Source organism: Lutjanus erythropterus, chromosome 17 (assembly GCF_056507025.1).
Source record: "Lutjanus erythropterus isolate fLutEry1 chromosome 17, fLutEry1.hap2, whole genome shotgun sequence".
Classification (NCBI taxonomy): domain Eukaryota; kingdom Metazoa; phylum Chordata; class Actinopteri; order Lutjaniformes; family Lutjanidae; genus Lutjanus; species Lutjanus erythropterus.
In genome coordinates, this window is record NC_139333.1 from 26,362,670 (window position 1) to 26,373,998 (window position 11,329).

An 11,329-nucleotide genomic window follows, 5' to 3' on the forward strand; every position below is an offset into this window, starting at 1 on the left:
CTGCAACGCATTTCAAAAAAGTTGGAGCAGGTTTAACAAAAGACTGGGAAAGTTGTGGAAAGTTAAAAAAAAAAAAACACCTGTTTGGAACATTCATCAGGTAAACAGGTTAATTCGTAACAGGTGGCATGATTGAAGTTCACCACTTTGTGAAAAACTGTGTGGGTGAACAGTCCAACAGTTTAAGAACAAAGTTTCTCAACACAAAACCGCAGCAAACTTAGAGATTTCACCATCTATAATCCATCAAATCATTAAAAGACTCCCAGAGAAATCTCTGCTGGTCACGGGCGAGGCTGAAAATCAACACTGAATGTCTATGACCTTCGACCCATCAGGCAGCACTGCATTAAAAACTGCTCTAAAAACCCACATCATTCAAAGAAGCATACAAGATACAAGACGACGCCAAGACACATTCTGCATGTGTTACAACAGCGTGACTTCATAGTAAAAGAGTTCAGGTCCCAGACTGAATATAGGTCCAAATGTTTTTGCAAGTAATTCCATTCTGTTTTTTGGAATTGTACGTGACTAAGACATGGAAAAAAGTTATTACTACATTTTATATACTGTATCGTAAGGCTCACTCACGTGTTTAGCCAGCTCTGCCATGTCTGTGTGACGCTCTCCACGGGAGCGCTGAGGGGTTGATTGATCAGGTGGGGAAGAAGAGGAACTGTATCCACCGACAGAGGAAGGAGAAACGAACTTCCCGTGAGGACCGCGGAGAGGTGAGGACCTCTCCCGTCGCGGGGTGGGCCAATCACTGATGGGCGAAGGACCGGGGTAAGAAGAGGAGGTGGAGGGTGAGACTGGAGACGAATTGGCCGTGACCCTATCTGCGATCCACTGGCGTACCTAAAGGCAGAGGGAGAAAGATGAAGCGGAAGTTATTTGAAAAGTTAGCTTAGCGAGGCTAAAGCAGTAAGATCCAGTGAGACGAAAGCCACATGCATGAGTTAAAGCAAGCATTTACTGAGAAACAAATCTAATCATGCTCCAGACATATAAAGTGGCGATCAGTGATTTTCTGTCAGCGTTCATCTCATGCAGAATTCTAATCATGAAACAGTGGAAGTCAAGGGAATGCCTTCTTAAGTCAAAATGCTCCAACAGTGACAGCGCTTCACTAGTAAGTGCATGTGAATATCCTGTTGAAAGTGAACCTATCTGGGTGTCTGACAACCACCACTTACCTTAAGGAACAGTGCCTTTCTGTCTGTCCTGCTCTGTCCATGCTGGAAAACACACATGGCTTAGCATGCGGCCAACTTAAAAGAAATAAATCACTAAATAATAATAATAATAATCATAATAACAACACTGTTCACATGAGTGACATCAACATGGAATACATGCAGGAAGATGGGTAAAATTATGCCATATGTAGACAGTGAAAACATGCCAGCATATCTGATGAGAATCACAGAAGCATAACAACATGATGGTGCAATAAATACTGCTTTTTGTTTTCTGCCAAAATAAATCTTCTTAACTAACATTAAACATCACCACAGCCTAATAATGTTTTGTTGTACTCAATGCGAACTAACACTTTAGATAGGATCATTTAATGTGGGGTTTCGTGAGGATAGTCAGTGTATCAGCAACAGTAGATGGCGGTCGGCACACCCCGTTTGGGGCACCAGCATGGAAGCTATGCAATGTACTGCTGTGGACGGGGTCGGCGACAAAAGCTATTTTATCCACTTAAGGGACAATTCAGCCCAAAATCAAAAATACATATTTTATCTAGGCTGTAATGCTTTTTCTCCATCTAGATTTTTTTTGGTGGGAGTTACAGAATTTTGGCCAAATCTATCAGAAAAACACAAGACGGCAGGTATCTCCAAAACTCTGCAAGTCACACCAAAACTATCTAGATGGATAAATAGCACTACAGGCAGGAGGGAAGATCTGTATATTCAATTTTGGGGTGAACTGCCCTTTTACAAAAAGTCCTTAAAAGTTCCTCCTTGAACATTTACACTGTTTTACCTTGCCACCAGACAGCCCTTCTGAAAGTAAACCACCAAATATTGCTCTAGCCAAACGAACCAAACTCACTGGCAAATCTGTAATTTTAACTTGCAGATGGAGGAAGTTGCTCATCTACTATTTCTTTGGTTTCTTAGTTTGTTTATGCTATTGTGTGGCTTCTGTGTTTTAAAATGATAGTTCGGATTCACCAAAGTCACAGAATAACACTAACTAACCAATCAAGGCACTGGTGGGCCAGCAACTCTTGTGTTCTGCAAAGCAAAATTTCTGATTTTGTCTATGGCGTTTTGTGGAATTGGAAGGAGAAATATTTGGCTTATATAACAGTGGTTTCCCATTAGAAAAGGCTCTCTAATGGCAAAGCAAAGCGGTGAAAATATTCTAAATATAGCATACAGATAGATACATTTTCCTTCTGACCCTGTCAACAGCTGTACGTGCTAAAATGCTACTGCATGGAGAGTGGCATTCAATTTATCTTTCAGATTAGAAAGTAAAATCAGCTTTGCCTGAAACGATAAGATGCACCTCGGAATATCTAATAAACACATTTTAGCGTCGTCGTGATCACAATGTAACAGTTAAGATGTCCAGATAGAAATTTGACATTTATCAGCTTCAGCTATTCCCTGTTTTGTGGAGTCTGACACAACCGCCTTATCTTGACATCCAAGGACGAACCCTTTAGTATTATGAGGCCCGATGCTTCAACGTGTCATGTTGTTTTGTCTTACTTCTGATGACGCAGACACTAATTTTTAAATCCTTATCAGCTGTCTTCCTGCCTCAACCTGCCACAACCCTGCCACAACTCTCTCTGTCCTCAGACTATCCTCCTCTGAGTCCTTCTAAACCTTTGATTATGTGAATTTAATGAACAATATCCCATTTTTCATGAAAATACCTTGTGCTGTGAGCTTGGGGTGGTCATCTCGCTTTCTGTTTTGTCAGCATCGGGTTCATCGTCACTGCCTTCCTCTGGACTGCTAACCTGTCCTGATGTGACCTCCTGAGCCTCGGCATCTCCCGTTGGCTCGTCCTGTTCCATATCCTCGCTCTCCTCCTCCACGTAGAGGGAGTCAGGCTGGCCGGCGGGACCCATGACTGTACCTTCGCTTTCCACAGATGCTGCGAGCATGTAAACGGCGTTAGGCGTGGTAGGTGGGGTGGCGACATCTTGGGACGCAGTATCCAAAGTTTTAGTAACAGTTAAGGCCTCTTTGTCAGATGTGTTACTTGACGTTGTGGGGGTGACAGATGCAATCTGGTCAAGCTGAAGGGAGATGCTGCCACTCGCTGCTGGCTGCTGAACTTTGACGGATGTAGCTGCTGTCACAGGAGTTTTATTGACGGAGCACTGCGTCTGATCTTTCTGGCTGCTGCTGAGAGCCACAGACGCACATAAAGAGTCAGCTGCAGAGACAGTTTGGGGAAGGCACTCCTCAGACGGCGTGCCAGACCAAGAGCTGTGGGCATTGGCCAGCTTGCCGGCCGCATTCTGTTGCTTGGACACCTGTGCCAAAAGTGAGGGAGGGTGCTTCAGGACAGGAGTTTCTCCTGGTTTAAGAAGGAGCAGCTTTGGATTAATAATACCAGAGGAGTGAGTGGCGCAGAGAGCCTCTGGTTTGGTTTCTGTGGGCACGGCAACATTCTGAACACTCTCTGTTGAAACAGGCTTTGTGGCGCTTACAACAGTGACGCCTGGGGACTGATTTTCTACATGAGACACATGTACTGAAACAGCAACGGGCAATTTCATCCCCATGCCCTCACCAGTTACCACTGGAGACATGAGAGATAGCACACCAGCTGTTGCTTCCGCTTCCTGTTTTGGGGGAACTGTTTGAATTACGGGAGAATCACTCACCTCTGTTTGGTTTTGGACTGCTGCACTGACCTGTGAGCATGTTGTCACAATCTGTAGACTGGTGTCTGTCTGTTCAACAGTGAATGAGTCAGATGTGACAGCAGCTACTTCAACTAAACAAACCTCGCTTGAATTAGCCACTTCAACAGCTTGGTTAGCATCTAATACCAAATGCTGCCCGACAGCAGCCACTCGTGTGTTTTGCATGGACAAATTATGGGAATTACTGTTAGAGCAAGACTGTATTTGATTAGCATCATGTGGTGAAGGCAAGGGCTGCTGGGAAATGATGACAGTGTCACCTTCGTTAATTGTGTGAATAGATGGTTCAAGGTGCGACTCTAGGTCCTCTTTGACGGTGTACTCATCAGAGTTTTCTAGTAACGCGTTGAATAAGTTCACCTCGTATCCTGGGGAGTGAGGCATCTGTGCACTACTGCTGGCACAGACTGTCTCCTCGGCAACCTCCTCCACCAGGCCGCAGAACTCGTACACTTCCACGGGTTGTGAGTGTAACTCAACACTTTCTTCATACAGCTTTGGTTCTCCAGTGGAGAGCTCAGAACTCAGCTCATTAACAATGGCAGCTTCACAGACGCTGCCGTCTTCTCGTTGTAGGAGGTAACTCTGATTCAGGTGCATGTTAGACCAGTCCCCGCTGATATGAGCCTCCTCTCTGACAACCACAATTTCTTGAGATGTTTCTGCCCCGACTACCTGCCCCGCCTGCAGTGAGACTACTAGCCCCGTGTCAAACAGAGGGGTTGTAGCGGAGGGTTTTGAGGAGCTCTCCTGAGTGGAAGAGCTCTCTGGCAGCATTGTGAAGTCAGATGAGGAGGTCTCAGTTTGTTCTTCCCTCGCGCTACTGTCCGCCTGCTCGCCTTCAAGGAGACTGCTACTCTGGATGTTGCCGTCTTCTCTGCTGGACACCGAGCCTCCTTTTCCAGGAGACGCGTACAATCCAGGAAGCAGGTCTCCTGCCTTTGGGGTCTCAAGTATTTCAGCTGAAGGAGCTTGTGTTTCTTTTTGAGAAGTGTCAACAAGCTCTTTAACATGCTCAAACTCCTCAACTGATGCCAAAGAATTTGCTTTCTGTATCTCTCCGGCATCATTTGAGAGCTCTTTGATGATTTTCGGTTGTGTATTTGACATGTCAGTTTGTTTAATCTCGCTGTTGTCAGATGAGGGTAAAGGGAGCGGAGCCGATACTGAGTCCTGTTGATCACCTGCATGCTCCGCAGCACCCGGCGGAGGTATATGGCTGCTTTGATTTGCGTGGACAAGTAGATCCCTGTCAGACTGCTCCACAGCCCCATGTTCCGAGGTGTCTTGGGCTTCGACACCAACACTTGACTGTGGGACAGATGGCGATGAGGCTGTGAAACAGATTTGAGTTTGGGGTTGATGGAGAATATTCCCACCTGTGTGCTCTTTTCCACCAAGTTCCATGTTTGTTCCAGTCTCTGGTTTATATTCCAATGTGACGGACTGTTTCTCCTTTGTCCCGGTAATAACCACAAGTCCAGCACCTTTTCTAAGTGGCTGAATCTGGTTTGTCTGACTATTTGAGTGGCTTTTCTCTTTATCAGTTTGTGACCCGTATTGCAACTCTTGCACTGTGCTGTCAATCTGTGTATCCGGGGTGAGAGGAGGACAAAGAGGGACTGGAAGCCTTTGCATCTCAGCAGAGGAACTACAGTCCTCATTGAGGGATGTTGGCAAGGATCTCGAAACTCCGACAACTTGAGCGACGCTCTCCCCAGCGGGGACTTCTTCTGAGATGCCGTCCTTGATTGGGAGAGTCTCAGGCAAGTTGGTCGGAGGGGCCTTCTCCATGCTGAGGAATGCTGAGTCGTCGCTCTCCGGCAATGGCACAGTGGACGGATTGGTGAACGGAGGGACTGGGCGGGGGGCAGCTGCGACCGGCTGCGGGGCATGCCGAGGTGACTCCCCAGCCACATTCTGTGCAGCCTGGGGGTTGCCACCCAGCACATCCACAGCCGGAGGGGCACGCTGCCGCACCGCCTCCTCCCCAGAGCTTCCTTCCTCTGTGCTGCCTCGGCTACACACTGCACCTGTGGGCGATACAGGTTGTTAGCAAACTGTCTGGAGCAAGTGGGTAATTTATTGAGGCTAAAAACAAAACAGGGACAGAGAACAAAACTCAGCACAAACAAAAAAAATCTTTTGGAAATAAGGTAAGCAGTCAGTGTGCTGCTTCTGTGTGTGTGTTTTTATTCAAGTACAAGACATTGTATTCTCCTCACCGCCTACTACCCAACCGACTCACTATCTTGCAAAAGGCAAAAAGGCACGGCACACATCTACGGAAAATTTTTTGGGTAGAAAACAGTCAACCTGATGACTAAGACAAAAGAATTTCACAAAGCAAACCATCATCAAATGTTGGACACAGTGGCTACATTTACATGCACACTAATTTTCCACTATTATTCCAAACATGACACTGGTCATATAAACAGCATATTCTGTGTGATTCTGTGAATTAAGGCTTCTTCTAAATTGAGAATTTCCTGCTCAAAATATGTGGGATATGTCATTATTAGGAGTGGAAATCACAAGTTTCATCATGATACAATATTATCATGATTCTTTGGACAATAATACTATATTTACTGAGATCCGTTTGCCATGATACGATTTCAATTAGATTCAATTTAGGGGCCTGAGCTCAATATTAGACAATATCAAATGTCCATTTAACACATTCAGTCACATTTACTCACAAAAAGCACCTAAATAATGTTTGGACAACTTTATGACTAAACAGAGACATGTCATGGGAATTTCAAAATAAAAGGTGCATCCTCAAGGCGACAATACAGATTGATTTTCACTTTGCATTGATCATCGATCCATATCAATGTACGTTACATCCCTAGTCGGTTTTATTTGCATTCTTTAGACATGTACACAGCGGATTCGGTTGGAGTTTTTACCACAGTCTGCAGAGCAGGGGTAGAGACGCATGCACAAAAGAAAAGTCCACATTTCTGCCCTGAACCTAATTTTACACATCATGAAAGACTTGAATATGACAGTTTTTGGATATTTTCAAATATCACAATGCCGACCTCTTCAAGAAGGTGGCTGAACAGATGACAGAGGGAGGCTGTGTTTGCACGGCGGAACATGTCTGCCATCAGTGGAAAACTTTGAAAAGAAAATATCATTTTTACACAAAGAAGCCAAATGGCTCCAGCAGTTCCTCTTTTCTGTAATACAGAATATACCCTGCTGCATCTAAAGTGGAATATTAATGGAATGTGTATTTTCATTAGTCAGGTAAACAGCTTAGTGGGAATATTGTCTTTTTCACATAAGGGCAAAACCCGGAAAATTTTGTGCATGTTAGGAGTGTCCCACATCGTGATGTTCACAATATATTAGATTTTTTTTCCTGATTTAAAAAAAATCATGATAATGGCAATATTATATTCTAAATTCATACTGTGACAATGGCAGCATCACAGAGGTGAAGATAGTTCCAAAAAAGGTGGTGGAAGTGGTTTGGTTACAAAATATCAGATGTATAATAAACCACGGTAATAGTTAAAAAGTGCAAAACGACCGTAACATCAAGAAGGGGGAAATACAACAACCCAATTTCACCACATCAAGCAAGAAGCACCTGGCTAAACATGAGGAGAGTCAAAAATCCCACGAGGAGAGCTCAACAGCTAGTCTGAGTCCTAAACCAAAAATATTTCTCTGTATTTTGCCATGTCATTAAGAATACAGTTATCGCAGAACACCCTAAAATATTTTTCATTAGCAATGTAAACAGTTCAGAAGGATTTTTTTCTTCTTTTCAGAATAAGGGCAAATACTGGAATATTTTGTGCATGTAGATGTAGTCAAAAGTGACATGCAACATTAGGTGGGAATGTGTGAAAAGCAACAACTTCTCACCTGTCTGTGGTGTGAGACACAGCTCTTCTGTGCTTTCTACTTCCAGGATGCTGAAATTAGGGTCCCCTCCACATATTCTGGGAAAAAACAAAAATAGAAACGGGTAGTAACTTTATTATCGAAATCAAACGACCAACTGCATATCTTCACAATCAAAAACTCTGATGCAAGGGCTACTGTGCCTGTCACACTACACAACTGTGTGAGGATAAGATAGGATGACACAGAACTTAATAAATCCCAGAGCAAATTCTTGTGCCAGATTGCTCCAAAATTACGGTAACATAACAAGAACAATAGAGCAACAAATAAGTAGAACAAACATCAAATATAAAGCGTATATGTAGTAAATGTAAAGAAACAGTGCGTTATAGAATAACAATAGCATTAAAGTTCAATAAAAAAAATAGCTAGGTAGACAAAAACAGTAGTGTCAAATCCATTTAAAGTAATATTGGCTTGTATTGACAGGTAGTAAAAAAGTTATATTGCTGCAGATAATAATGAAAGACAGTGATAGTGAAAGTAATATTGCATATTGTATTAACTAGGGCTGGATGATTTGTTAAAAAAGTGATATTGCCATTATTTTTATTGAAATTGTGACTGTGGTATGTGATGTGATTAGTGGAAATTATCAGTTTTGCATTACAATTTTCATGTTCACTGAAAAAAATGCTATTAAAATTGCAAAGAAGTGATATTTATTGAGTTCTGTACTAAACAAACATGTTCTTTCATCTGGAGAAGAAGATGTTTAGGTCATCTATGCAGCACTACAGTACCTGATTATAAGTCTGTTTTCTCATACATTTTCAAAAAATTGCAATTTCACTATGGTTCTGTGATTTGGATACTGCACTTTGCCATATTGCCATTTTATTACAATTAATAATGCAGCCCTAGTATTAACATGTGACATTAAACATTGTAGGAAAATGTTATTGCACACATAGCCCATGATATTGAGTTTTCCACGTGATAAGGAACATTATATAGTCCATGATACTGAAGAGTAAATTGCACATGGTAATGAACATAACATAGCCCCCGATATTGAAAAAGTAATACTGCACATGATAATGAACATAACACAGCCCCTAATATTGAACAGTAGTAGTGCACAGTTTTAGAAAATTGTATATGAAAGACACTTGAAAAGTACTACTGCACATGATGAAGAAAAGTAATATTATCCATGATATTAAAACATGACAGTAAACCTAACAGAAGCCTGATATTGCACATGATAATAGACACTGTATTGCAAATAATACTGATGTTTAAAGTAATACTAAACGCAGTATTGGTATTATTGTTCTCAGTCCGGTGTGTCAGTTTTCTTTCCTGCAGAATGGGGAGGAGTTATACAGTTAATAAGGCTAATAACTTACCAAAATGAGCTCAAGCTAGAATACATTTCATTAGATATGATATTAGTAAACAAAAATATCTCAATGTGTGGGACGATGAGTAACATGTCACGTCACGAGAGCAGCAGCAGCACTCAGATAGCTAGGCTAGCCAACTATTGCTAAGACTGTAGTTGGTGTATTTGGCTGTGTTTTAGTGGGGTATCTGCAGCAGTAATAAAAATACTCCGTGTAGCAGCACTAACCGAGCAGCTCCAAGTTGTCGTTGCTGCAGTCGGTCGCCCACAGGAAGACGTTGGGAATCCTGCAGCACGCGTTCTCCAGCTAAAAGCCGGCGACCAAGCGCGGGCCTCTCCACTCATTCATTTTATGCTCTCGTAAATGTGAACAGAATTTATTTTGGATAGTTACCGCCACGTGAACTTGTAGATAATCACGTAGCTTGAGAAAATATATCTTTATTCAGTAGTTATGTGTGCAATGGCTGCGTGCATGAGATGAAAAGATGAAATATGAACCGACTTTTCATTCCTATCCGAGTGTGGCAATGATACCACAAGCTCGGAATCGTGTTCTTCATAAAAGCCACACAATTGAATTATCAACATTAACGCATTTAACGCTGCCGGTTTGGCTAGCGTGGTTAGCTAGCTAACGTTAGCTTTTTACAAAAACACTGCTTGGGTGGCACTTAAGGAAAGCCTGCTAACTAGCAAAGGTAGAAGAGTTAGTAGGGTGCGTTCATTTGATGCGCAGGCGCCCCATCCCACCCGCAGTTATGTAATGATCCAGCTTCAAAAGAAGCCCGTTTATGCCGACACATTTGATAAGTTACTTCGCAATGAGACAAAAAACATCTGAAAAGTCGCATTAAAACCCGCTTCTGCATGCACTACAGAGGGGGACAATCACTCGTGACGTCATTGCGTGGGGTCAAATCTGTTTCTAGGAAAATAAATGACTTAAAATTATTTAGTTTCAAGCATTAACACCTATTAGTTTCTATCTAAATATACAAAAGAACAAAAAACAATGTTAGAAAGTTCCATATAAATTTTGCAATGATTATACGGGGGATTTAGGGGGACCCACACAGGTCCACGGCTGGCTCTTTAGAAGCGACAGTAAGGAAATGATGGTTAAATGGTGATTTACTTCCTTAGGCACAGTTTAAAATTGTAATTTATTCGGTGTCGCGCCTTTTTGTTTCGATGTTCTGTCTTGGTTCAAAGTAGTGTCAACAAATTTCAACGCTTTCCGCTTAAAAATACAACCAAGTAAAATGCAGTGTGATTGTGTCCTTTCGTTAGTCGGAGCCCCCCCTCAATTCCCCCATTACTTCCTCCTTGCCCCCCTCCCTCTCAAGGCCGCCATCTTAAGTTCCCACCTACCTGAAATTTCCGACCAATTTTCTTTTACTAAATTCTCGTTGAAGGAGTCGTCATCCGCGTAAAATCGCACTCAATCCGTAATGCCAGTAATCCAAACTGTCTCCCGGTACCCAACGAGGTACCACTAGGTCTGTGGGAAGAAGTTAAAATACGGACCGGGAGAGACTGGGTTTCGGCGCAGAATGTAGCGGTCGCGGGGAGGAGACTTTACGCAGCGAAATGGTGGAGGACCGCTGCTGCTGACAAAGTACAGAACACACGGAAATCTCGCGAGATGTCGTCAAGCGCGCCACTTGAAATTCTGATGTTGCTGATTGTAGTTCACTTGATAAAATATTGCAATTTAATCGGCTTGTTTCCAGCTTAACCCTACGAGAGACGAATTATATTAACGTTACCTGTGATAGTCCACATGACATCGATTATAACAGATCATATTTTGTTCCAGTCAGACCATAATTATATAGTTTCTGTGGAAATTTCGCTTAATCCTTTAATCATATATATATATGTGCGAAGGGTATTAATTGTATTATTTTTTTTCCCTTTGGAATACATTAATGACTAGAGAACATTTGAAGCACGGTGATATGTCGGATTCCTTTATTATTGATAAAGCCTATAGTAAAAAAAAAAAAAAACTTTCCTGCTCATTCCCTTTAAATGCAGGATTATTCATATGACAGGTCCTTCAGAATTTTCTTGCAGTCTGTTTAGATAACAGATGTAAATTTATGTATTATTATATTGTCTGCGGAAGT

The 11,329-nt window shown here is 42.4% G+C and overlaps 1 protein-coding gene across 3 annotated transcripts in view; it reads right to left on the reverse strand.

Moving 5' to 3' along the window:
• The window catches only part of srcap (Snf2-related CREBBP activator protein), a 48,072-nt gene extending 37,284 nt beyond the window's left edge, over positions 1-10,788 (reverse strand). Inside the window, exons 1-5 of one of the 3 annotated variants that reach the window (XM_084741698.1) lie at positions 10,569-10,788; positions 7,805-7,881; positions 2,909-5,946; positions 1,200-1,241; positions 595-861 (exon numbers count right to left, since the gene is read on the reverse strand). In XM_084741698.1, the coding sequence (XP_084597824.1) occupies positions 595-861; positions 1,200-1,241; positions 2,909-5,707 (3,108 nt within the window). In that variant the 5' untranslated portion in view covers positions 5,708-5,946; positions 7,805-7,881; positions 10,569-10,788. Of the gene's footprint in view, positions 1-594; positions 862-1,199; positions 1,242-2,908; positions 5,947-7,804; positions 7,882-9,422; positions 10,478-10,568 lie in introns of those variants that run through there. The other 2 variants (XM_084741699.1, XM_084741700.1) reach the window with 2 other exon arrangements.
• Between the last annotated feature and the right edge of the window lie 541 nt (positions 10,789-11,329).